At 42.0% G+C, this 25,268-nt stretch overlaps 1 protein-coding gene across 2 annotated transcripts in view; it reads left to right on the top strand.

Moving 5' to 3' along the window:
• Positions 1-25,268, top strand: part of LOC121532333 (polypeptide N-acetylgalactosaminyltransferase 18) — a 149,918-nt gene that overhangs the window by 71,846 nt on the left and 52,804 nt on the right. For both annotated transcript variants that reach the window (XM_041838228.1, XM_041838229.2), the window contains exons 7-9: positions 1,168-1,353; positions 1,712-1,849; positions 5,074-5,169. In XM_041838228.1, the coding sequence (XP_041694162.1) occupies positions 1,168-1,353; positions 1,712-1,849; positions 5,074-5,169 (420 nt within the window). The remainder of the gene's footprint in view (positions 1-1,167; positions 1,354-1,711; positions 1,850-5,073; positions 5,170-25,268) is intronic.

Genomic DNA, 25,268 nt, shown 5'->3' with positions numbered 1-25,268 from the left:
AATCTGTGGAGCATCACAATCACCAGTGTGCTGGAGTTTCTTTTCAATACAGTACAGAAAAAGAAGTTCAGGTACGGCCAACTTGAAGTCCTTTATAGAATGGTTTATCCGTGCTGTCTTAACAGGCTATGCATGCGAGTGCATACATAATCCCCTCTATCTTTGCAGATAACAGAAACTCAAGTCATGGATAATCAGTGTTGTTGTCAATGATTATGTAAATGAGGCATTTTGTTAACGGAATCCAGAATTACACATCTTTCCACAGGGCAAAACATCCCCCGTAGTGAATAGTTATATTTAGGCCTGCCAAAACAAGGGGAATCGGCAGTAATGGGATTTGTCCGTTTTTCTACAGATGCTTCCTCTCTGGTACCCCATAACCACATGCTATGCTTTAATAAATACTTTATTTATAGATCTATCTTCATTATGTTTTCCCACTGTATATTTACTGCTGATTTTCTCCCATTAGATTACTTCAGAATCTTATCTCAGCAGGCAGTCATTTTCTGATTAAATCACAATTTACAACCCATTTGTTAGTTAGCTCCCATCAGCATCTCAATTAGCAAACTTTTCCTTTGAGTTCCTGACCAAGTTGTGTGTTTAGTTTATGACAATGAAAATGTGTGGGTGAAACAATTCAGCGCTCATAATAACTGATATTTCTAGTCCTGGACACTATTCATTATACCTTCCACCCACCACGTACAGCTAGGTGTAATGTTGTCTGCAGATACAGTTGTCTCCAGTCCAAAATAGTAGGCACATGCCCCGTATGATCCCTATGAGAAGGATTTACCTCTGAGAGAAAGAAAAGAGCTCTTGGGGCTCTTCCCAGCAGGAGTATATTGGAGGATGAAGGAAGACTCACTCACTCACACACTCTCTCTCTCTCTCTCTGACTTTCTCTCTCACTCAGACTTTCTATCTCTCACACACACAGGCTGATATGCTACATTATATGCTAAATAATAGCTCCTCACAACCCTTTACAGTATGTCGCTTTACAAAATATGGTGATTCTTAAAAGCCGTTTGGAGACGGTTGTGCACCAAAAGCTCTACAGTAGTCCAATGATTTGTGTGAGACGTGGCAGACAGTCTTTATATGACAGATAATTTATTGATGCTGACTTCCTTCCTTTTCTGTGTGTAACTACAGGTATGGCAATGTGGGGGCAGTGTGGAGGTTTTGCCCTGTTCTCGGATAGCGCATATTGAGCGCGCTCACAAGCCCTACACTCAAGACCTGACTGCTCATGTGCGGCGGAATGCACTTAGGGTGGCCGAGGTGTGGATGGACGAATACAAGAACCACGTTTACATGGCCTGGAACATTCCCCCACAGGTAAAGACCACAGCCTCCTTAGAGTGGGTCATTATCCTACCCTCCTGACCATGTGACCTGAGCAGGAAAAACTCCAGGCCCTAGTGAATTCAGTCTAAACATGGATTCCATAAATGTTTTATTTAAGGATAGGTTGTCATGTGGGTATCCATCGCAGGTGGCTCGTGAGGGGAGGACGGCTCATAATAATGGCTGGAATGGAGTTAATGGAATGGAATCAAACATCTGGAAACCATGTTTGATGTGTTTGATACCGTTCCATTTACTCCGTTCCAGCCATTACAATGAACCCGTCCTCCCCAATTAAGGTGCCACCACCCACCTGTGTTATCCCATGTGTTGGTGTGTCTATTTCTAGAACTCAGGGATTGACATAGGGGACCTCACGGAGAGGAAGGCTTTGAGGAACAGACTGCAGTGTAAATCTTTCAGCTGGTTCTTGGCCAACATCTACTCTGAGATGAGAACCTACAGTGACACCGTTGCCTATGGAGTGGTGAGTATGTTATATCTGTTCATGGGTCGTTTCACGAAAAGCCTTTTTGTGTCTCTTTCATATTTTAAGTAGAAATTGTGCACCAATACTGAATTTTAAAAGCCTGTTATATTAAATGAAGTGCCCTTTAATATAGACCACATGGAGAATTCAATAAATCAGATTTTTCTGTATGAATAAAGGCCTGCTAAATTGCTGAAATTCAGCAACCCTGTGTCAACCCTGTGTCACTTCTAGGAAGATTTCAACTCACTTAATCCCAACATTTCTCCAAGTTTCACCATCAATGTAAATCCCTAGTTACAGTGGGGGAAAAAAGTATTTAGTCAGCCACCAATTGTGCAAGTTCTCCCACTTAAAAAGATGAGAGAGGCCTGTAATTTTCATCATAGGTACACGTCAACTATGACAGACAAAATGAGGAAAAAAATTCCAGAAAATCACATTGTAGGATTTTTTATGAATTTATTTGCAAATTATGGTGGAAAATAAGTATTTGGTCAATAACAAAAGTTTCTCAATACTTTGTTATATACCCTTTGTTGGCAATGGCACAGGTCAAGGTTTTCACACACTGTTGCTGGTATTTTGGCCCATTCCTCCATGCAGATCTCCTCTAGAGCAGTGATGTTTTGGGGCTGTCGCTGGGCAACACGGACTTTCAACTCCCTCCAAAGATTTTCTATGGGGTTGAGATCTGGAGACTGGCTAGGCCACTCCAGGACCTTGAAATGCTTCTTAAGAAGCCACTCCTTCGTTGCCCGGGCGGTGTGTTTGGGATCATTGTCATGCTGAAAGACCCAGCCACGTTTCATCTTCAATGCCCTTGCTGATGGAAGGAGGTTTTCACTCAAAATCTCACGATACATGGCCCCATTCATTCTTTCCTTTACACGGATCAGTCGTCCTGGTCCCTGGAGTTTTTACCAAAAAGTTATATTTTGGTTTCATCTGACCATATGACATTCTCCCAATCCTCTTCTGGATCATCCAAATGCACTCTAGCAAACTTCAGACGGGCCTGGACATGTACTGGCTTAAGCAGGGGGACACGTCTGGCACTGCAGGATTTGAGTCCCTGGCGGCGTAGTGTGTTACTGATGGTAGGCTTTGTTACTTTGGTCCCAGCTCTCTGCAGGTCATTCACTAGGTCCCCCCGTGTGGTTCTGGGATTTTTGCTCACCGTTCTTGTGATCATTTTGACCCCACGGGGTGAGATCTTGCGTGGAGCCCCAGATCGAGAGAGATTATCAGTGGTCTTGTATGTCTTCCATTTCCTAATAATTGCTCCCACAGTTGATTTCTTCAAACCAAGCTGCTTACCTAGTTTGGAGTGTGACTGTTTGAGGTTGTGGACAGGTGTCTTTTATACTGATAACAAGTTCAAACAGGTGCCATTAATACAGGTAACGAGTGGAGGACAGAGGAGCCTCTTAAAGAAGAAGTTACAGGTCTGTGAGAGCCAGAAATCTTGCTTGTTTGTAGGTGACCAAATACTTATTTTCCACCATAATTTGCAAATAAATTCATTAAAAATCCTACAATGTGATTTTATGGAGAAAAAAATTCTCAATTTGTCTGTCATAGTTGACGTGTACCTATGATGAAAATTACAGGCCTCTCTCATCTTTTTAAGTGGGAGAACTTGCACAATTGGTGGCTGACTAAATACTTTTTTCCCCCACTGTATTTAGTTGCTTTGAGAAAGTAATTTCAGAAGATTATTATTTATTTCATGTGATTAGTGATTCATTTACGTCAGTCCCTCATTTTAAGGTCAACCCTGTTATGTGAACTGAACTCTCGTTTTAATATGGTGAAACTATTCCTTTTAAAATATTTTTTTCAATAGAAACATTGAACATCTAATAGTCAAATTATAGTGTAGAAGGAAGTGAGCTGGTTATATTCTTTTTGGCCATATTCGGGTGTTTTATGGTGGAAAACTGAGCGGGTCGAGCATATAACACGTCAACCCTGTTACCCATAGATAATAGACAGGCTGGAAATGTATTAGCAATTTAAAAAATATTGTTAGCTTTCATTCAATTGCCACTCCCTGTTGCACAAAACAAGCTTTCGTTCCCCCTGTCCCGAGGGGATTTATAGCTGATTTAAGATAAAATCGTCAACCCTGTTACGGTCAACCCTGTTACTTTATTTGTCACTTAATAGGCACTTATTATAGTCATTTTTGTATTTTAACCTCTTGATGGGAAAACAACTTGTTTTTTATGAAGTTGAACATGTCCTCTTCATGACAATGTTAAATGAGGTGAAATCTAACGTTTTTTTGGGACAAAGTTACACTTCTTAAAAGGCACCGAATTGGTGGAACGACCCACATACTGTTCATGCTGAAACAGTCTTTTGAAATATCTTAGCGAGAACATTACTGTCATAGGAGTCGATTTCAAGCCACAGCTTGTGGACATACCTCCACTGAAGCAATGAAAGGTTGAAGGTCAGTTGTATTTAAACATGAGTAATAAAATGGTCCAAAAATATCTTCACCACCCCTCTAGTGCTTTTCTTGGTTGTTTGATGAGCACTTCACTTCACAACTGTGTTAGAAATATTTGATGCGGGATCATGACACTACTGAGCATGTGTGGGAGTCGAGCTGTGAATATGATTTTGAAGGCATTGCTATCAAAACAACTTGTTGAAACACATTTAAAGAATACATATTTGACCAAGGATGTGATCACTAAATTCACATGATAGTTCTCTTAAAGCTGAACTGAATATAAGTGCGTTGTTGAGAGTGATATTATCATGACAATAACATTTAATACACAATATCATATTAAAAAGTGCGATTTATTTATTTTTGTAGATGTAGCTCTAAAATGTGACTAAATTTGTTGTCATATTTATTTAGTGGCAAAACATATTTCTTCCCTTGTTGATGTGAGGATAATGAAATACAATTGTTTAAACTATTGTGTTATCTCTGTAATTAGCCTAAAGTGCTTCCATTTGTCAAACTCTTCGTTACACAGACCAGTTATGTGCTGTGTCATTCTATCGTTAACAGACTAATTAACCGTTGTCGTTGGCCAGACAGAAGAAGGCACAGCTTAAGTGCTTTTCAGAAACAGATTGTCCGTTAACGCGTGCAGAGCCATAGCTTCTGCATCCTTAATCTGTCTCCGTCTCTGCTCCATGGTTATGTGGTTGAAACAGCCTTGGTTTTCCTCCTCTGTGTCTGTCTCCTCCAGTTGAAGAACACTCTGAGGAGTGACCTGTGTCTAGACCAGGGGCCTGACTCGGACAACATCCCCATCCTGTACATCTGCCATGGGATGACGCCACAGGTGAGTGCCCTCTGACCCCTCCATCTGTAAGGTCACTCCCTATTCTGTCCTGGTTCTAACGTATACACCACAGCAATTACTGTATTACTGGGTCTTTTCTCCCACTTAAAATAAGATCCTTGCTTTAACTATGACTCAGGCTATTCATCCTTGTTTCCTTGTCTGTTGTTCAATGTAAAAGCTCTTGAAAAAGGTATTAATGTTTCTAAATGCCTAGTGCTTTTATACTACTTGTCCCTTTTACCTTTTGGAAATGTGCTGGATTTTACAGCAAATTTAAAAAAATGTCTGTCCGTCTACATACAGTGGGGAAAAAAAGTATTTAGTCAGCCACCAATTGTGCAAGTTCTCCCACTTAAAAAGATGAGAGAGGCCTGTAATTTTCATCATAGGTACACGTCAACTATGACAGACAAAATGAGGAAAGAAATCCAGAAAATCACATTGTAGGATTTTTAATGAATTTCTTTGCAAATTATGGTGGAAAATAAGTATTTGGTCAATAACAAAAGTTTCTCAATACTTTGTTATATACCCTTTGTTGGCAATGACACAGGTCAAACATTTTCTGTAAGTCTTCACAAGGTTTTCACACACTGTTGCTGGTATTTTGGCCCATTCCTCCATGCAGATCTCCTCTAGAGCAGTGATGTTTTGGGGCTGTCGCTGGGCAACACGGACTTTCAACTCCCTCCAAAGATGTTCTATGGGGTTGAGATCTGGAGACTGGCTAGGCCACTCCAGGACCTTGAAATGCTTCTTACGAAGCCACTCCTTCGTTGCCCGGGCGGTGTGTTTGGGATCGTTGTCATGCTGAAAGACACAGCCACGTTTCATCTTCAATGCCCTTGCTGATGGAAGGAGGTTTTCACTCAAAATCGCACGATACATGGCCCCATTCATTCTTCCCTTTACACGGATCAGTCGTCCTGGTCCCTTTGCAGAAAAACAGCCCCAAAGCATGATGTTTCCACCCCCATGCTTCACAGTAGGTATGGTGTTCTTTGGATGCAACTCAGCATTCTTTGTCCTCCAAACACGACGAGTTGAGTTTTTACCAATAAGTTCTATTTTGGTTTCATCTGACCATATGACATTCTCCCAATCCTCTTCTGGATCATCCAAATGCACTCTAGCAAACTTCAGACGGGCCTGGACATGTACTGGCTTAAGCAGGGGGACACGTCTGGCACTGCAGGATTTGAGTCCCAGGCGGCGTAGTGTGTTACTGATGGTAGGCTTTGTTACTTTGGTCCCAGCTCTCTGCAGGTCATTCCCCCGTGTGGTGCTGGGATTTTTGCTCACCGTTCTTGTGATCATTTTGACCCCACGGGGTGAGATCTTGCGTGGAGCCCCAGATCGAGGGAGATTATCAGTGGTCTTGTATGTCTTCCATTTCCTAATAATTGCTCCCACAGTTGATTTCTTCAAACCAAGCTGCTTACCTATTGCAGATTCAGTCTTCCCAGCCTGGTGCAGGTCTACAATTTTGTTTCTGGTGTCCTTTGACAGCTCTTTGGTCTTGGCCATAGTGGAGTTTGGAGTGTGACTGTTTGAGGTTGTGGACAGGTGTCTTTTATACTGATATCAAGTTCAAACAGGTGCCATTAATACAGGTAACGAGTGGAGGACAGAGGAGCCTCTTAAAGAAGAAGTTACAGGTCTGTGAGAGCCAGAAATCTTGCTTTTTTGTAGGTGACCAAATATTTATTTTCCACCATAATTTGCAAATAAATTCATAAAAAAATCCTACAATGTGATTTTCTGGATTTTTTTCTCTCAATTTGTCTGTCATAGTTGACGTGTACCTATGATGAAAATTACAGGCCTCTCTCATCTTTTTAAGTGGGAGAACTTGCACAATTGGTGGCTGACTAAATACTTTTTTCCCCCACTGTATTCACATTGAATAATTCATAATTGCAACAAGACAACAAGATGCAGTACGAGGCTGAGTTTTTTGAGGACACTATGTTCTTCTATTGTCAGAGAAGTCAATATAATCGATTGGTGCCTGAAATGTTAAACCTTTGGCTTTTCTCTGGGTCATACCCAGCTACTGTATCTCTCCAAACTGCTGCGTGACTTTTCTGTCTCACGGTCACAATAAATGTTAATTATATCCCTGAGACGTACATTTAGCTCATGTAAGAAAAGGTACTTATTATGCATAAAACTTTTACTTTATAATTTTTTGCTGAAACCCAACATATGAGATTATCAATTGTTAAGCTGCTGGATCCGAAATGCAGTTTAGTTCTAGACAGAAACTCAACAGGATTTACTGTAGAATACAAACTGAGAGAAGATCATGTTTTACATTGGGTATGCAGGCTGAAGCCATGCCAAATAGCAGGACATGTCCTCTGCATCTGCACTACGATGGAGTGTGTAGGCCTATACAAACACTATCAGTGCATTATCTGGGTATGGTGGTGAATGTCAGGGACCAGGAACTAATTAGATAGTGATGGCCTGTCTATTATTGAGGAGGTAGAAGGGTGTTTCTTGTGGGAACATATGGGCTGCCATGCCACCAGGAGATTCTCCCCTCTCAGCAGGGATCCTCATTTGTACATCTCCCAGTGTTCCTCATTAGAACTGGTGTTACCTAGGAGACCAGACCCTCTAGACTGTATGGAGATGAAGCTCCAACTGGCACTGAACGTGTGTGTGTGTGTGTAGAGCAGTGGCGTAAAGGACTTAAGTAAAAATACTTTAAAGTACTACTTAAGTCGTTTTTTTGAGGTATCTGTACTTTACTTTACTATTTATATTTTTGACAAATTTTACTTCACTACATTCCTAAAGAAAATAATTTACCTTTTAGTCCATACATTTTCCCTGACACCCAAAACTACTTGTTACATTTGGAATGCTTAGCAGGACAGGAAAATGGTCCAAATCACATACATAGCAAGAGAACACATGGTCATCCCTACTGCCTCTGATCTGGCGGACTCACTACACAAATGCATCATTTGTTAATTATGTCTGAGTGTTGGAGTCTGCCCCTGGCTATCTGTACATTTTAAAAACAAGAAAATTGACTTTTACTTAAGTATCTATACTTTTACTCAAGTATGACATTTGGTACTTTTTCCACCACTGGTGAGGAGGACACTTTAGGGATCCATATTGCTTATCAAAGAGCACTCTACAGGTGACTGCAGAGAGTGGAAGGGATACCTTAGTACAGAAAAAAAGTGTGTTAAATTGGTAATTCTGTCTTTACTGGTTTGCGCTATACTGTAGTACCTAAGGTGGTGGTTTTCTCAGTCATACCTGTTGAAAGTTACAGTACCTTGCAAAAGGATTCATCCCCCTTGGCATTTTTCCTATTTTGTTGCATTACAACCTGTAATATAAATTGATTTTTATTTGGATTTCATGTAATGGACATACACAAAATAGTCAAAATTGGTGAAGTGAAATGAAAAAAATAGTTTAAAAGAATTCTAAAAAATAAATAACGGAAAAGTGGTGCGTGCATTTGTATTCACCCCCTTTGCTATGAAGCCCATAAATAAGATCTGGTGCAACCAATTATCTTCAGAAGTCACATAATTAGTTAGATTGCACACAGGTGGACTTAAATAAAGTGCCACATGATCTCAGTATATATACACCTGTTCTGAAAGGCCCCAGAGTCTGCAACATCACTAAGCAAGGGGCACCACCAAGCAAGCGGCACCATGAAGACCAAGGAGCTCTCCAAACAGGTCAGGGACAAAGTTGTGGAGAAGTACAGATCAGGGTTGGGTTATAAAAAAATATCAGAAACTTTGAACATCCCACAGTGCACCATTAAATCCATTATAAAAAAATTGAAAGAATATGGCACCACAACAAACCTGCCAAGAGTGGGCCACCCACCAAAACTCCACAGACCAGGCAAGGAGGGCATTATTCAGAGAGGCAACAAAGAGACCAAAGATAACCCTGAAGGAGCTGAAAAGCTCCACAGCGGAGATTGGAGTATCTGTCCATATGACCACTTTAAGCCGTACCCTCCACAGAGCTGGGCTTTACTGAAGAGTGGCCAGAAAAAATCCATTGCTTAAAGAAAAAAATAAGCAAACACGTTTGGTTGATCAAAAGCCATGTGGGAGACTCCCCAAACATATGGAAGAAGGTACTCTGGTCAGATGAGACTAAAATTGAGCTTTTTGGCCATCAAGGAAAACGCTATGTCTGGCGCAAACCCAACACCTCTCATCACCCCGAGAACACCATCCCCACAGTGAAGCATGGTGGTGGCAGCATCATGCTGTGGGGATGTTTTTCATCGGCAGGGACTGGGAAACTGGTCAGAATTGAAGGAATGATGGATGGCACAAATACAGGGAAATTCTTGAGGGAAACCTGTTTCAGTCTTCCAGAGATTTGAGACTGGGACGGAGGTTCACCTTCCATCAGGACAATGACCCTAAGCATACTGCTAAAGCAACACTGAAGTGTATTGTAAGGGGACACATTTAAATGTCTTGGAATAGCCTAGTCAAAGCCCAGACCTCAATCCAATTGAGAATCTGTGGTATGACTTAAAGATTGCTGTACACCAGCGGAACCCATCCAACTTGAAGGAGCTGGAGCAGTTTTGCCTTGAAGAATGGGCAAAAATATATATATATTGATATCTTAAAGGTAATGGAAGTCAGATATGCTTCTGTAATAGTGTTGTCTAAGCAGAGAGATTGGCTTGTGGAGCTCAATATCTCCTTAAAATTAAACTTGAGGTGAATTACCAGACTATTGAACAAGTGAAATGAATAATCCAGAAGAATGGCTTGTTGGAAGTGTTTTAGCAAATAAATTATTATGTAAAAAACTAAGTCAACCAGCCGAACAAGTGTAATGAAAGTTGTATTAAAAAACAGTCTGTCTTTGGAGACAGAAGTTTTATTTAAACAGCCCTAATACTTTACTAAGACCTCGCTTTAAAGCACTCAAGACATTGATTCATGTTTAATCTAATTTTGGAGTATAAATGATTAAAACAATGTCTCCCATTAGGGAGTTAGTATGTTATTTATTTTATACAGAAAAAAACTCTAATTATCTGACTCTAAATTTCCAGAACAACTTCAGACATATTTGTCAGTGGAAAAGCTAATAATTAATCACAACTGAGATCAAAGTATGAACTTGCTTATTGAAAAACTGCACATCTATCCTAGCCATCTTTTTTCAGAGCCAATAAATTGTTTCCCCAAGCAATTTCCATTGAACTTGTTTTCCGCTTAGAAGCAGATGATACATCATATCAGAACATGTGAAAATACCTTACCTAGTATTCTGAGGTAATGAAGGCGATTTGTGAAATTAAGACATTAAAACGATTGTCATTTCGTTACGTCAAGCTCATTTCAAAGATGACTCCCTTTAAGCCCATTAATAAGACAAGGAAATGCGCACTGCTCCACAGCAATAGGGAGCGAGCCAAGGTGAGGAGGGGGAGGGAACGTGTCCCCCCTGCCTGTTAATGTATGCCACCGTCTTCATGTTGTTGGATCTGACCAGAGGGTGGAGGCGCCTGAGCGCAATGTACATCGTCAGAAGTTCCAGGTAATTGATAGCAGTGTGTGGGTAAAATCACTTGGGAAGCCAAACCAGAAAAAAGCTGTATTATAACCTATCAAATTTTATTTGTCACATGCGCCGAATACAACAGGTGTAGACCTTACCGTGAAATGCTTACTTACAAGCCTTTAAGAAAATAGAGTTAAGAAAATATTTACTAAATAAACTAAAGTTTAAAAAATAAAAAAAGATTACAAAAAAAGTAACACAATAAAATAACAATGAGGCTATATACAGGGGGTACCGGTACCGAGTCAATGTGCGGGGGTACAGGTTCCTGGATGGCAGGAAGCTTGGCCCCAGTGATGTACTGGGCTGTACGCACTACCCTCTGTAGCGCCTTATGGTCGGATGCCGAGCAGTTGCCATACCAGGCGGTGATGAAACCGGTCAGGATGCTCTCGATGGTGCAGCTGTAGAACTTTATGAGGATCTGGGGACCCATGCCAAATCTTTTCAGTCTCCTGAGGGGGAAAAGGCATTGTCGTGCCCTCTTCACAACTTTCTTGGTGTGCTTGGACCATGATAGTTTGTTGGTGATGTGGACACCAAGGAACTTGAAACTCTCGACCCGCTCCACTACAGCCCCGTCAATGTGAATGGGGGCGTGTTCGGCCCTCCTTTTCCTGTAGTCCACGATCATCTCCTTTGTCTTGCTCACGTTGAGGGAGAGGTGGTTGTCCTGGCACCACACTGCCAGGCCTCTGACCTCCTTCCTATAGGCTGTCTCATCGTTGTCGGTGATCAGGCCTACCACCGTTGTGTCGTCAGCAAACGTAATGATGGTGTTGGAGTCGTGCTTGGCCATGCAGTCGTGGGAGTACAGGAGGGGACTAAGCACGCGCCCCTGAGGGGCCCCCGTGTTGAGGATCAGCGTGGCAGATGTGTTGTTGCCTACCCTTACCACCTGGGGGCGGCCCGTCAGGAAGTCCATGATCCAGTTGCAGAGGGAGGTGTTTAGTCCCAGGGACCTTAGCTTAGTGATGAGCTTCGTGGGCACTATGGTGTTGAACGCTGAGCTGTAGTCAATTAACAGCATTCTCACATAGGTGTTCCTTTTGTCTAGGTGGGAAAGGGCAGTGTGGAGTGTGATTTGAGATTGCGTCATCTGTGGATCTGTTGGGGCGGTATGCGAATTTGAGTGGGTCTAGGGTTTCCGGGATAATGGTGTTGTGAGCTATGACCAGCCTTTTAAAGCACTTCATGGCTACCGGCGTGAGTGCTACGGGGCAGTAGTCATTTAGGCTGGTTACCTTCGCACAGGCACTATGGTGGTCTGCTTTAAACTTGTAGGTATTACAGACTCGGTCAGGGAGAGGTTAAAAATGTCAGTGAAGACACTTGCCAGTTGGTCCGCTCATGCTCTGAGTACATGTCCTGGTAATCCGTCTGGCCCTACGGCCTTGTGAATGTTGACATGTTTAAAGGTCTTGCTCACATCGGCTACAGAGAGCGTGATCACACAGTCGTCTGGAACAGCTGGTGCTCTCATGCATGCTTCAGTGTTGCTTACCTCAAAGCAAAAATAAAAGGCATTTTGCCCATCTGGTAGGCTCACGTAACTGGCCAATTCACGGCTGGGTTTCCCTTTGTAGTCCGTAATAGTTTGCAAGCCCTGCCACATCCGACGAGCGTCAGAGCCGGTGTAGTTGGATTCAATCTTAGTCCTGTATTGACGCTTTCCCTGTTTGATGGTTCCTCTGAGGGCATAGCGGGATTTCTTATAAGCGTCCGGTTTAGTGTCCCGGTCCTTGAAAGCGGCAGTTCTAGCCTTTAGCTTGGTGCGGATGTTGCCTGTAATCCATGGTTTCTCGTTGGGATATGTACGTACGGTCACTGTGGGGACGCCGTCGTCGATGCACTTATTGATGAAGCCTGTGACTGAGGTGGTATACTCCTCAATGCCATTGGATGAATACCGGAACATATTCCAGTCTGTGCTAGCAAAACAGGCCTGTAGCGTAGCATCTGCGTCATCTGACCACTTCCGTATTGAGTGAGTCACTGGTACTTCCTGCTTTAGTTTTTGCTTGTAAGCTGGACTCAGGAGGATAGAATTATGATCAGATTTTCCAAATGGAGGGTGAGGGAGAGCTTTGTACACGTCCCTGTGTGTTGAGTAAAGGTGGTCTAGAGTTTTTTCCCCTCTGGTTGCACATGTCACCTGCTGGTAGAAATTAGGTCAAATGGATTTAAGTTTGCCTGCATTAAAGTCCCCGGCCACTAGGAACACAGCTTCTAGATGAGCGTTTTCTTGTTTGCTTATGGCCTTATACAGCTCGTTGAGTGCGGCCTAAGTGCCAGCATCGGTTTGTGGTGGTAAATAGACGGCCACGAAAAATATAGATAAACTCTCTTGGTAGATAGTGTGGTCTACAGCTTATCATGAGGTACTCTACTTCAGGTGAGCAATACCTCGAGACTACCTTAATATTAGACATCGCACACCAGCTGTTATTGACAAATAGACACACACCCCCCACCCCTCGTCTTTCCTGACGTAGCTGTTCTGTCCTGCCGATGCACGGAAAACCCAGCCAACTGTATATTATCCGTGTCGTCATTCAGCCATGACTTGGTGAAACAAGATATTACAGTTTTTAATGTCCAGTTGGTAGGATAGTCTCGAATGGAGCTCATCCAGTTTATTCTCCAGTGATTACATGTTGGCTAATAGAACGGATGGTAGAGGCGGGTTATTCACTCGCCGGCGAATTCTCACAAGGCACCCTGATCTCCGCCCCTTGTATTTCCTTTTCTTCATGCAAATGACTGGGATTTGGGCCTTGTCTGGGAGCAATATTATATCCTTCGCGTCCGACTCATGAATGAAAAAATCGTCATCCAGTTCGAGGTGAGTAATCGCTGTTCTGATATCCAGAAGCTCTTTTTTCGGTCACAAGAGACGGTAGCATCAACATTATGTACAATATAAGTTACAAACAATGGAAAAAACACACAAAATAGCACAATTGGTTAGGAGCCCATAAAACTGCAGCCATCCTCTCCGTCGCCATTCTTCACCTATGTGTTTTGATAATTGCATTGTTTGCTCTATAACCTGTTAGTTCATATGCCTTGCCACCGTGATATATAGGCCTAAGGCCAAGACAATAAGAAGACACAGTGGCAGAATAAATTAAACCACACCTTTGTTTTATCACGAAACCGGAGAGCAACATCTGTCCAGTGGAGTCCACAATGCATATTGCATGTAACAAACAGCTACACAACCTACAGCATGGTCAATAAAGTTAATGTTTCTGACATTTTTGAACTACTAAACAACTATTGATTTTAGAACCACAGAGAGTTACCGGCACCATTTCAACTTCAACATTTAATCAAATCACCAGTCTAATACAGTGAAACCTAAAAGATACCAAAAACTATTTAGTCCAACATAAGCTAAATGTTATGTGGCTCTCCATGGTACTGATAGAAAAAACATGTTGACTCACCCTACTTGTAGAGAAACGCCAATGCCATCCTCCTTTCTTTCATGTTCCCGAAACAGTATGACTGTCAAACAGTACATGCTTTTAGTTTTTGTAGTCATTAAATGGTTGCTCGCTAGCCTAACTTCCTTTCATGGACAACGATTAGCCAGCTAGTTAACATTAGCCTACTACATCTAGCTACATACCGAACTTCCATCCGCTCAGGCCAGAGGCACAATGTATGAATTTATGGTTGGATCAGAATCGCTCTTATACCTATAGAATCTGCCTTTATTGCATTATTCGGAATGGCACCACAGGAGGCCCCTCTAAACAGCTCTATGGGTAACATGCTGGCATTTACTACTCTTCTAGCTAGACGTCTTATACTATATGTAAGTGGAAGGATCGGTTTCCTCCTACTTTTAACCATTGGATAAAGGAAGTTATGCAACAACTTAGCTAGAGAAAATACGCTACTCCGTTAGGGGATCTGCAATTACATTTTATAATATCTGGCAACCTTTTCTATCCTTTGTAGAAGACATGGACGGGGCTAATTTCACAACTCCATAAACCAACCCAAATTAGAATTTGTATTAAATGTATTAATGTATAATTTAAAAAATCTTATTTTTTATTTATGTTTTATTATATTATATATCATGCCTGCTTTAAGTCTGGTTTTGGGGTGGGGCTCTGTTAGAGCATGGGGGGTTGGGGTGGGTTTGATTTGGTTTGGTTTGGTAGGGGATCCGTGTGTGTTCTGCCCTCTACCTGTTCTGTCTGTTATCTGTATAATCATAAAAAATTCCAAAGAAAAAAACGTTTAAAAAATCGCTGTTATAATCATTGGCCAGTATGGAGAATTAAGTAAAACCACACGTCCAAATCCCTATCTTCGTCCATGGTTAATGTAGGAAAGGGCCAATTTTTGCTAGCTAGCTAGCCACCGGAGGACAACAACACAACGAGATGCAACAATTCAAGTTTTTTCTGTTAATGATGTTTGGTTTGATGTGATATGATTGGTGTGAAGCCATATCCAAGCTGGTTTCCCTTGACACTTTTTTTTTTGGGTGTTCCAGGACCATTCACAGTTGAGCTCACTCAGTTTAGCTAAACGCTGATTGGCTATTCTTGTGTAAAAAAAATGTCAAGGGAGGCCAAATGCTCGCTGGCTTCCCTTGCATTCAATGCTATGGGCGGCAACAGTATCATACTATTTTTGACCAGACAACATCAAATAGATGGGCTACATATACAGAGACAGAGGGGCGCTGTTACGCTTGCTTGGATGTGTTCTCCAGTGAGATACATTCAGCCTCTTGCGAATTGAAGGAAAATTATGAAACACAGTGAGATTAAAGATGAATTATTTTTTATTTTGCAATATTTTTCTTGGTACATTTTTTGGGGAAGCCTGGCTTCCCTTGGCATCCATGAATACACAACACTGATGCCGGGCACAACTCCAGTCCTCTGGGGCCTGATTGGTGTCACACTTTTGCCCCAGCCCCAGCAAACACCTGACTCCAATAATCAACTAATCATGATCTTCAGTTTAGAATGCAATTAGTTTAATCAGCTGTGTTTGCGAGGGATTGGGAAAAGTGACATCTCTCCGGCCCCCGGTGAACCAGTCTCCGGGATGCACAGACCGTATCAGCCGATCGGTTGTGAGCATTTTGAACATGTGAACTCTGAGGTGCTTGCTGAGGACACATAAGTCTAGAACGGGGTGTAAAGTCCCGACCCCTTTCCGGAACCAGGAAATACCAGCTGTACCAGCCGTCCTGGATCCGAAATAGGAACCACTCGGATTACACGCGTCTGGAGACTGGAGGATATTCCCTCCCTCAAAACGGGCACAGGCCTTGCGAACAGTCGACATGATGTGTCGTATAAATATTTAATTCAATAATAGTTAACTCAAAAATATCTCTCAAGAAACCGGAGCTTGTGAATTCAAGGATAGACTTTATTATAGCGCAACAAAGCCGAGCTGCTCCATGGAACATCTGTTTGCTTTGGCTACGAGCTCTCCTTTTATACAGACACAAGTGCATAGTTATGTTTATACATCCTACACAGTTACTCCCTTATATATACATGGTTAACATCTTTCGATGTCACGTCACCACCATCTTCCAAAGTCCATGTCCAAGTGCCATGCATAGTTTCCTTACAAAGGGCTAAGTGCGCTTCTCTAGGTGTAGCCTCTTTACACCCTATCATATTGGTGGCGTGACTCAGACACTTTCTTAAAAATGATATTCATACACACACTAAAGAACAGTTAAACACTGCATTGACTACATTCACTATTCAGGCATGCATCTGAATTACAAAGTATCAATCATGTTTACTATGTTTTACCTTTATAATTTCACAACATTTGTATTAGAAAATGATCTATATATTCCCGCCTTTGGGACTTTCAAAAGTCCCAATCAATAAAACAAAAGTTATCATAAAATGAATGTATGCATATACAGTGAGGGGGAAAAAGTATTTGATCCCCTGCTGATTTTGTACGTTTGCCCACTGACAAAGACATGATCAGTCTATAATTTTAATGGTAGGTTTATTTGAACAGTGAGAGACAGAATAACAACAAAATCCAGAAAAACGCATGTCAAAAATGTTATAAATTGATTTGCATTTTGATGAGGGAAATAAGTATTTGACCCCTCTGCAAAACATGATTTAGTACTTGGTAGCAAAACCCTTATTGGCAATCACAGAGGTCAGACGTTTCTTGTAGTTGGCCACCAGGTTTGCACACATCTCAGGAGGGATTTTGTTCCACTCCTCTTTGCAGATCTTCTCCAAGTCATTAAGGTTTTGAGGCTGACGTTTGGCAACTCGAACCTTCAGCTCCCTCCACAGATTTTCTATGGGATTAAGGTCTGGAGACTGGCTAGGCCACTCCAGGACCTTAATGTGCTTCTTCTTGAGCCACTCCTTTGTTGCCTTGGCCGTGTGTTTTAGGTCATTGTCATGCTGGAATACCCATTCACGACCCATTTTCAATGCACTGGCTGAGGGAAGGAAGTTCTCACCCAAGATTTGACGGTACATGGCCCCGTCCATCGTCCCTTTGATGCGGTGAAGTTGTCCTGTCCCCATAGCAGAAAAACACCCCCAAAGCATAATGTTTCCACCTCCATGTTTGACGGTGGGGATGGTGTTCTTGGGGTCATAGGCAGCATTCCTCCTCCTCCAAACACGGCGAGTTGAGTTGATGCCAAAGAGCTCCATTTTGGTCTCATCTGACCACAACACTTTCACCTAGTTCTCCTCTGAATCATTCAGATGTTCATTGGCAAACTTCAGACGGGCCTGTATATGTGCTTTCTTTAGCAGGGGGACCTTGCGGGCGCTGCAGGATTTCAGTCCTTCACGGCGTAGTGTGTTACCAATTGTTTTCTTGGTGACTATGGTCCCAGCTCCCTTGAGATCATTGACAAGATCCTCCCATGTAGTTCTGGGCTGATTCCTCACCGTTCTCATGATCATTGCAACTCCACGAGGTGAGATCTTGCATGGAGCCCCAGGCCGAGGGAGATTGACAGTTATTTTGTGTTTCTTCCATTTGCAAATAATCGCACCAACTGTTGTCACCTTCTCACCAAGCTGCTTGGCGATGGTCTTGTAGCCCATTCCAGCCTTGTGTAGGTCTACAATCTTGTCCCTGACATCCTTGGAGAGCTCTTTGGTCTTGGCCATGGTGGAGAGTTTGGAATCTGATTGATTGATTGCTTCTGTGGACAGGTGTCTTTTATACAGGTAACAAGCTGAGATTAGGAGCACTCCCTTTAAGAGTGTGCTCCTAATCTCAGCTCGTTACCTGTATAAAAGACACCTGGGAGCCAGAAATCTTTCTGATTGAGAGGGGGTCAAATACTTATTTCCCTCATTCAAATGCAAATCAATTTATAACATTTTTGACATGCGTTTTTCTGAATTTTTTTGTTGTTATTCTGTCTCTCACTGTTCAAATAAACCTACTATTAAAATTATAGACTGATCATTTCTTTGTCAGTGGGCAAACGTACAAAATCAGCAGGGGATCAAATACTTTTTTCCCTCACTGTACTTATTCTTAGCCTTGCCATCTGTGGTTATATTTTATAAGAATATATTCAGACCAATGTATCTTCCTCATTGTCTGACCCATCACGATGAGGACGAGGAGCCCAGTCAGGTACTGGGTACAAGTCCGGAAGGTTTCCCTCTAAACTAACCTCCAATTTTTGCTGTTGAGCTTTTTAACCATAACAGGCCCATCCACCCCCAGGGACAACACCATACAGACATTCAGGATTCCCAAATGGGCAGTCCTTTGGTCCTCCTTTAATGTTACAGGGCTTTCCATATTCATTAACATATCGTCCTGGAGATCCCTGAACAAGGTGTATTTCTTTGGTTGAATTATTAACAATTGTCTGTACAGTCATTTGCTTTACTGTGGTTTGGATCAAAAGTGACTTCAACAGAGGTAGTATACAGCAAAAAACCATTCCCATTACTACAAGTGCTATGCCTATCATGATTGCCATCTTTGTAAACATTGCTCCCCACTTTCCCAAAGTTAAGTCCATCCAATCCCAAGTGTAAGCGTCATGCCCAGCATCGTCCTTAACTTATTTTCGTAGTCCTTTGAGCTTATTCATTGTTTCAGTGAATGAACCATCCGGGGAAGTGTTATTAGGAATTAAGGTACAACATTCATCCCCAAACATAACACAAACTCTACCTTTTTCTGCCAACAGACAGTTTAAAGCCTGCCTGTTCTGCGATGTCATTCTACTTGTAGCCTGTACTTGTTCTCCCAGAGCTGTTAACGCAGAGTCTGTGTAATTAATAAACCTTTGTTGGTTATAATAAATATAATTGATCCATTCTAGGTTTTTGTTAGGTGATATCCAGACAAATATTGATTCAAATCCGGCTTTTATTTCATCTCTTGCCTTGTATTCATTTGGAATTCCTCTAGGCTGACCTATTGAATCCAAATATACATTGGGGTCATGTTCATATGCTCTTTTTACCCTTTTATTATTATTCTGTGTGTTCTGGTTTGTTGTTTTTGCTACCTCCCATTCTGATATAACTACTTCCTGAAGCATTTGTACTCTAGCACATATTCTCTTCCAACCTCCAGGCAAAGTGGCTCTAATCCTTTGTTCTCCACATACCCAAAATAAATCTGCCACTGCCACCGATTGCTCCTCATAAGGAGAGATCAGTGGCAGTGATAGTGTCTGCTTCTCGCATTCCCCAGGGTCACCAGGCCTCCCATTTAGTAATTATCACCACAGTGCTTGACCCTGCTGCCTGATAGGTTGCTCTTCGAGGGGTGTCTGCGTTCCAAGAGATATCGTTGTCTAAATGCCATGTGGTTTCACACTTTCCCATAACTTTTCCCAAATCATGTTCCCCATTTTGTTTTGTTGTAGCATTCATACTCCTGCTCATAATCTATTCGATATTTCTCTGGTGTTTCCATTTTTCTTGGTTCTATTCTGACATCTAACTTTTTACACCACTCCCCCCCATCCTGCTTGATTATAGTATTTGTGGTGGTCAGAACTTCCTAAGAAGGATAAGCATTCTGCAGGGCAATAGGGTCTTTCTGATCTTTTGAGGTGACATAATCTTTGTTTAAAGTCAGCACAGTCCCTGTGGCTATGTGGACTTGGTATTGCTATCAATTCCTTTAATGGGTAGGGGGCGCATACTAGACAATTTGTTTTCTTATTAATTATTTTAGCTGAATACTGTGCCCTTCTGTATCAATAATTTTGTAATGCTCCCCCCCATAGTCTCAGTTTTGTTGGTGCTGTCATTATTTCCGGTATTACTGCTGGGGCTGAGCTAGATTGTTTATTTTCCTGGTTTCCCCAATTAGTCTAAGATTCCCATACATTTTGAAAGAACCAAGTTGATTCTGTTGTTTCTAATTCTTTCTTTATTGATTTAGTTGTTACAACAATTGACGGTCCTTGGGTGATTGCCATAGTTACATTAACTGTCCCTATTTCTCCTTCCTGTCTAGGTTGACGCGTGGGAACAGGAGTAATATCGATCGTTGTTATATTATTCCCTTCTGACCATTTAGTGCTAACTATTTCCAAAACATACTTTGCATCATTTTCTTGTGTCAACTCCTCTAAGGTAATTTCCCAAGTGGTGTCTCCTTTGTTAATTTCTATTTGACAGCCATATTCATCCCAAATTTCTTCTCCTATTGTTTGATGATTAGCCCACCCACAAAGTGATAGTTCTGGTAGAGGTTTTATCCTCTGTATTGAAAAGGATCTTTGAGTTTCTGTAACTGTCATTTCTTGGGCTGGAATAAAAATACTAGTTCGAGCTGTTTCCAATGGTACCTGCTTTTTTATTCTATTTTTTATTCTAGCTTCAGGGGCCAATTCCTTAAGTACTGGTGAGATCATAAGATGTTTGGCTTGTTGTATATCCATTATTTTTGCATACCTATTCCCTACAAGTTTTCCATTTTTATTTGTTTTTGGGTTAACTTCCACACAATGATTTTTTTTGCATTTTATTTTAAACATTGCATATCCTTCTATCTGACATCTACCTAGTCTAGGCCAGCCTGTGTACAATATTTGGTCTCTGTTCACAACAGATACTCTTCCTGGTTCAGTAAGGCTATCTCTAGAATACTGTATAGTTGTGGGCAGACTCACTACCAACTTTCCTAGGTTAACTGCTATTAGTGTTAGAGCAATTACACAACTCTTCAGTTGTTGGGGACCATAAGAGGGCAGAGAAGTCAATTGTAGGGAAGTCACTTTCCTCAGTGACAGGGGAGTCACTTTCTTCAATGGCGGAGAAGTCACTTTCCTCATTGGCGGGGAAGTCACCTCCCTCAATGGCAGAGAAGTCACTTTCCCCTCCATCTCCTGTTGTCCCTCCATTACCTGGGTCATTGCTTGTGCTTGGGGCATCTGCCATAGCAGGTATCCTATTAGCAGTATTCCCCACACCATCAGGCCCCACTTCCCGACTCTCCAGATTTTCAGGAGGGAGTGCCTGCTGTCCTTCGACGTTGGTGCTGAGACTCGTGCTTGCTTCTTCCTCTTGGACTCCGCCTGGTGCCTCGACATCCTCCGCTTCCTCATGGCTCGCTGATGGCAGGCCTGTTCTCTTCGGGAACCTGGTGCAGTGGTTCAGATGGCACCACGTTGTACTTCCTTCCACCTGTATCGCTGTGGGTGTCGCCCGGATCACCGTGTATGGTCATTCTCTCCTAGGCTCGTTCCACTTTCTGCGAAACACTCAGATGTAGACTTGGTCTCCTGGAATCACCGGTCCTGGCTCCTCTGGTCCAGGTTCCGGTTCTCACTTTATGTATAGCAGTTAGTTGTCTTACATATGCTTTAAGCTCCATCTCTAATTGTTCCAATGAGGGTCCTTTGTAGGGCCTTCTCAGAACTGGTACTGGCATGGGTCGACCCGTAAGCATTTCATGCGGGGTTAGATGTGTATTTTTGTTAGTTTGCATGCGATAGCTCATCAAAGCTAGTGGTACTGCATCCACCCAATTGAGCTTTGCACTGGTACAGATTTGATTCAGTTTAGCCTTGAGGGTTCCGTTTATTCTCTCAACCATTCCTTGCGACTGCGGGTGATACACACACCCCAGTCTTTGCTTAATCTTTAGCTGCTGTAATACTTGCTTCACTGTTTTCTGAATAAATGTTGATCCATTGTCTGAGCTAATTTCTGTTGGTATTCCAAATCTGGGTATTACTTCTCTGGTTAGAAATTTGATTACTGTCCCTGATCCTAGATCTGCTGATGGTACCGCCTCTACACATCTGCTAAATCTGTCTATGATCACTACCATGTATCTTTTGCCATTCACCTTTTTTATCATATCTACATAGTCCATGATTAAGTGTCGAAATTGTCCTTCTGGAACCGATATGTGCCCTATAGGCGTAGTTATTCCTTTTCGTACATTGTTTTGTGCACACACCTTACATTTTGTTAATGCCTCATCTATCATTGCCTGTAGATATGGTGACCAGTATCCCTGTTTTTCTATTTTCCTTATCACATCCCCCCTTGCGCAATGGTCAAAACCATGCGCATCAGTTATCAGTAGATTAAGCAACACAATGGTTGCTACTATGGTTCCTTCATGAGACCTCCATAGTCCTGTCGCATCTTTGGTGGCCCCTCTTTGGTGCCACATAGTCTGTTCGTAAGGTCCTGCCCTTTCCTGCATCCTAATTATATTATCTGGTTGTGGTATAGATTCAATAATGACCATTGGTGCCATTAACACTGGGATGGTGCATTTAGATGCCTTCTTGGCAGCTTCATCAGCTGCATTGTTTCATTTGATTATAAATCAATTTCCTTTCTTATGCGCCTGACATTTTACTATCACCAATTTTGTGGGGTACATTAACGCCGTCATTAATTCTACAATCTGCTCGTGGTGTTGTATGGGTGTACCATCACTTTTCCTAAACCCTCGTTGTTTCCAGACTTCCCCAAATAAATGACATACCCCATGTGCATATGCTGAATCAGTATAAATGTTAACTGTCTTTCGTTTTCCTAGTATGCAAGCCGCGGTGAGTGCTTTTAGTTCGGCTAACTGGGTTGAACATGGCTGTGGACAGTATTCTGCTATCACTTCTTTAAACTCCTTTCCTTGTTTTTGTACTACTGCATAGCCTGCATGATTTCCCATATGATCTTTATAACAGGACCCATCCACAAAATATTATTCTATATACTCTTCCCCCACATTAGACAACGGGGTTGACTCTAGGTCTGGTCTTAGTCGAGTAAACGTCAAGGAGTCTGCTACACAGTCATGTGCCTGTCCCTCAAACTCCAAAGGAATTCTTTCAGCTGGATTTACTGTACTTTCCTCTATTTGTCAGTTCTTCCAGCTGGAGTTGAGTCAGCTTTCTTTGAATGTCTCTCCCCTGTTCCATGAGTCTCTGTTCATCCTTTCTGTGTTTTTCTACTGCATGTATCACATGGTCACAGAATTCTTTGTGTGACTTTGAGGTTAGTTCTAACACATCCTCCAGCCTGCTTTTCACTGGTTGGGGCATGGCCTCTATTACTGAGTTTCGGAATAGGGTAGTCATTACTGGGTCCCCTTCTGGGTCTCGTTCTGTTTCCAGTCTCTATCGTTTAATCTGTTTGTGTAGGTAGGCAGCTGGATTCTCCGTTTCCCCCAGTGCCCCCCCTTTCAGTGACTTGGGGTCAATTCTCGCCGGATATTCCAGTCTCAGTGCTCGCCAGACTTCAGGGCGGTGTGAATCAAAGTCCATCCCGTCTCCTTGCGGGTCACTCACTTCTCTCCTCAGGTCACTGTTCCCCAGTATATCCTCCATTTTTGCCTTTCCTACCACCCTTGCCAACAGTGCCTTCAGATCCCCCACAGCCAGCAGTTTCCCCATGGTTTGTTCCTCAAAGGTCCTTATCCATTTTCCTGCCCCATCATGCAAATCTGGCAGACGGGCAACCAACCCTTCCAGGTCTTGCGATCCCCATGGAACATAATGTGCCTGGGTACCTTTTATTAAGATTGGATACTGCCCCTCATATTTTTCAGGTTTTTTCAGTGTTCTCCTATTCCGCACTCTTTCCTCCCTTACTTCTTGGTTGCAGGATCCCCATATTTCAGCCGCTGCTCCTTCTTCCTCCTCCTCTAGTTCCCTGTCCGTCTATTGTCTAACCCAGCTCTGCTCTCTCTCCCTTTCTTCCTTTTTCCTCAATTTTCTTGTCATTTTGTCTATTTCTCTTCCTATTAGTTTGTTTTGTTGCTTCAATATTTGTCATATCTTCATCCGGAGATTCCCCATCACCTTATTTTATCATCTTCATTCTTCCCAAGGCCTCCCTCAGCTCTCCATAGCAGTCCAATCTGTTTGGCTTTGTTTCTGCCCTTTGTTTGATTCTTCCTGCTTCTTTTGGGTCCTTTTCTCTCCTTCGGGAAGATGTAAAAGGAGTTATTTCTTCTTCCATTTCTATTTCTCCTTTAATTGATACTACTCCGGACACCTGTGGATATTGTCCACCGGTGTATGGTGGAGGTCCCATAGACCAATCCACTTTTTTGTTTGTTTTCTCGTAATCTTCTCTCAACATGTTTCTGGCTTCTTGTATGTTCTTTAGCAGTCCTTCTCCCTCTATTTGGCCATCCTCTTCTTTCCTGTATCTTTTGTTTTATAGTTTTTTATTAGTGTTTCCATTTCCTCACACACCGTGACGTCAAATGTTCCTCTCTCTGGCCATTTGGTGCCCATCTTCCTGGTGCGTTGTTCCCATTTTTTTGATGTTTTTGTTATTTCTCCCTTGTATAGGGGATACCTAGCACTCAGGATTTCTATCGCCGTTTTATTCATATTTATGGCCTGTATTTTTGAACTCCCCAATGCCAGTCCCAAGTTCAACCCTTGTTTTTTATTTATTTATTATTATTATTATTAGAATGTTATTTTTATTTTTTTGGGGGGGGGGATCTATTTTAATATTTGTCCTATTATTTGTTACCTAATTCCTTTTTATATTGGTACTTGCTTTTTCTCTTATTGTTAATCTGTTCATGTCTCTGATTATTTTAGCCAGAACTTATTTATCATAAACGTGTGTTTGGTTATTTCTTATATCTCCCGATGTTCACTTTTCTTTTGTGTGGAACACCTCATGAATCTTCCCCTTGCATATTTCTCCTATTTCCCAACCACTGAATATCTAGTTATCATAAATATATGTTTGTTTTTTCTCTTATCTTTCCTGATGTCCACTTTCTTTTGTGTGGACACAAGAAAAACGGTTTTATACAGGATTTGTTGTCTACCCATGCAGCCCTATCAATGCTACACTTCCATATGCTTTCCTAAGCGACCTGTCAATTTTAGCCCCCTTTCCTGATTCACTTCCTCAACACAGGAAAAAAGGTATTATACAGGATTTTTGTCTATCCATGCAGCCCTATCAATGCTACACTTCCATACGCTTTCCTAAGCGACCTGTAAATTCAGCCCTTTTTCTGATTCACTTCCT

The sequence above is a fragment of the Coregonus clupeaformis genome, chromosome 6 (genome assembly GCF_020615455.1).
Source record: "Coregonus clupeaformis isolate EN_2021a chromosome 6, ASM2061545v1, whole genome shotgun sequence".
Taxonomy (NCBI): Eukaryota; Metazoa; Chordata; class Actinopteri; order Salmoniformes; family Salmonidae; genus Coregonus; species Coregonus clupeaformis.
Note: the sequence above shows the minus strand (reverse complement) of the source record. Positions and strands in the feature narration are given on the sequence as shown.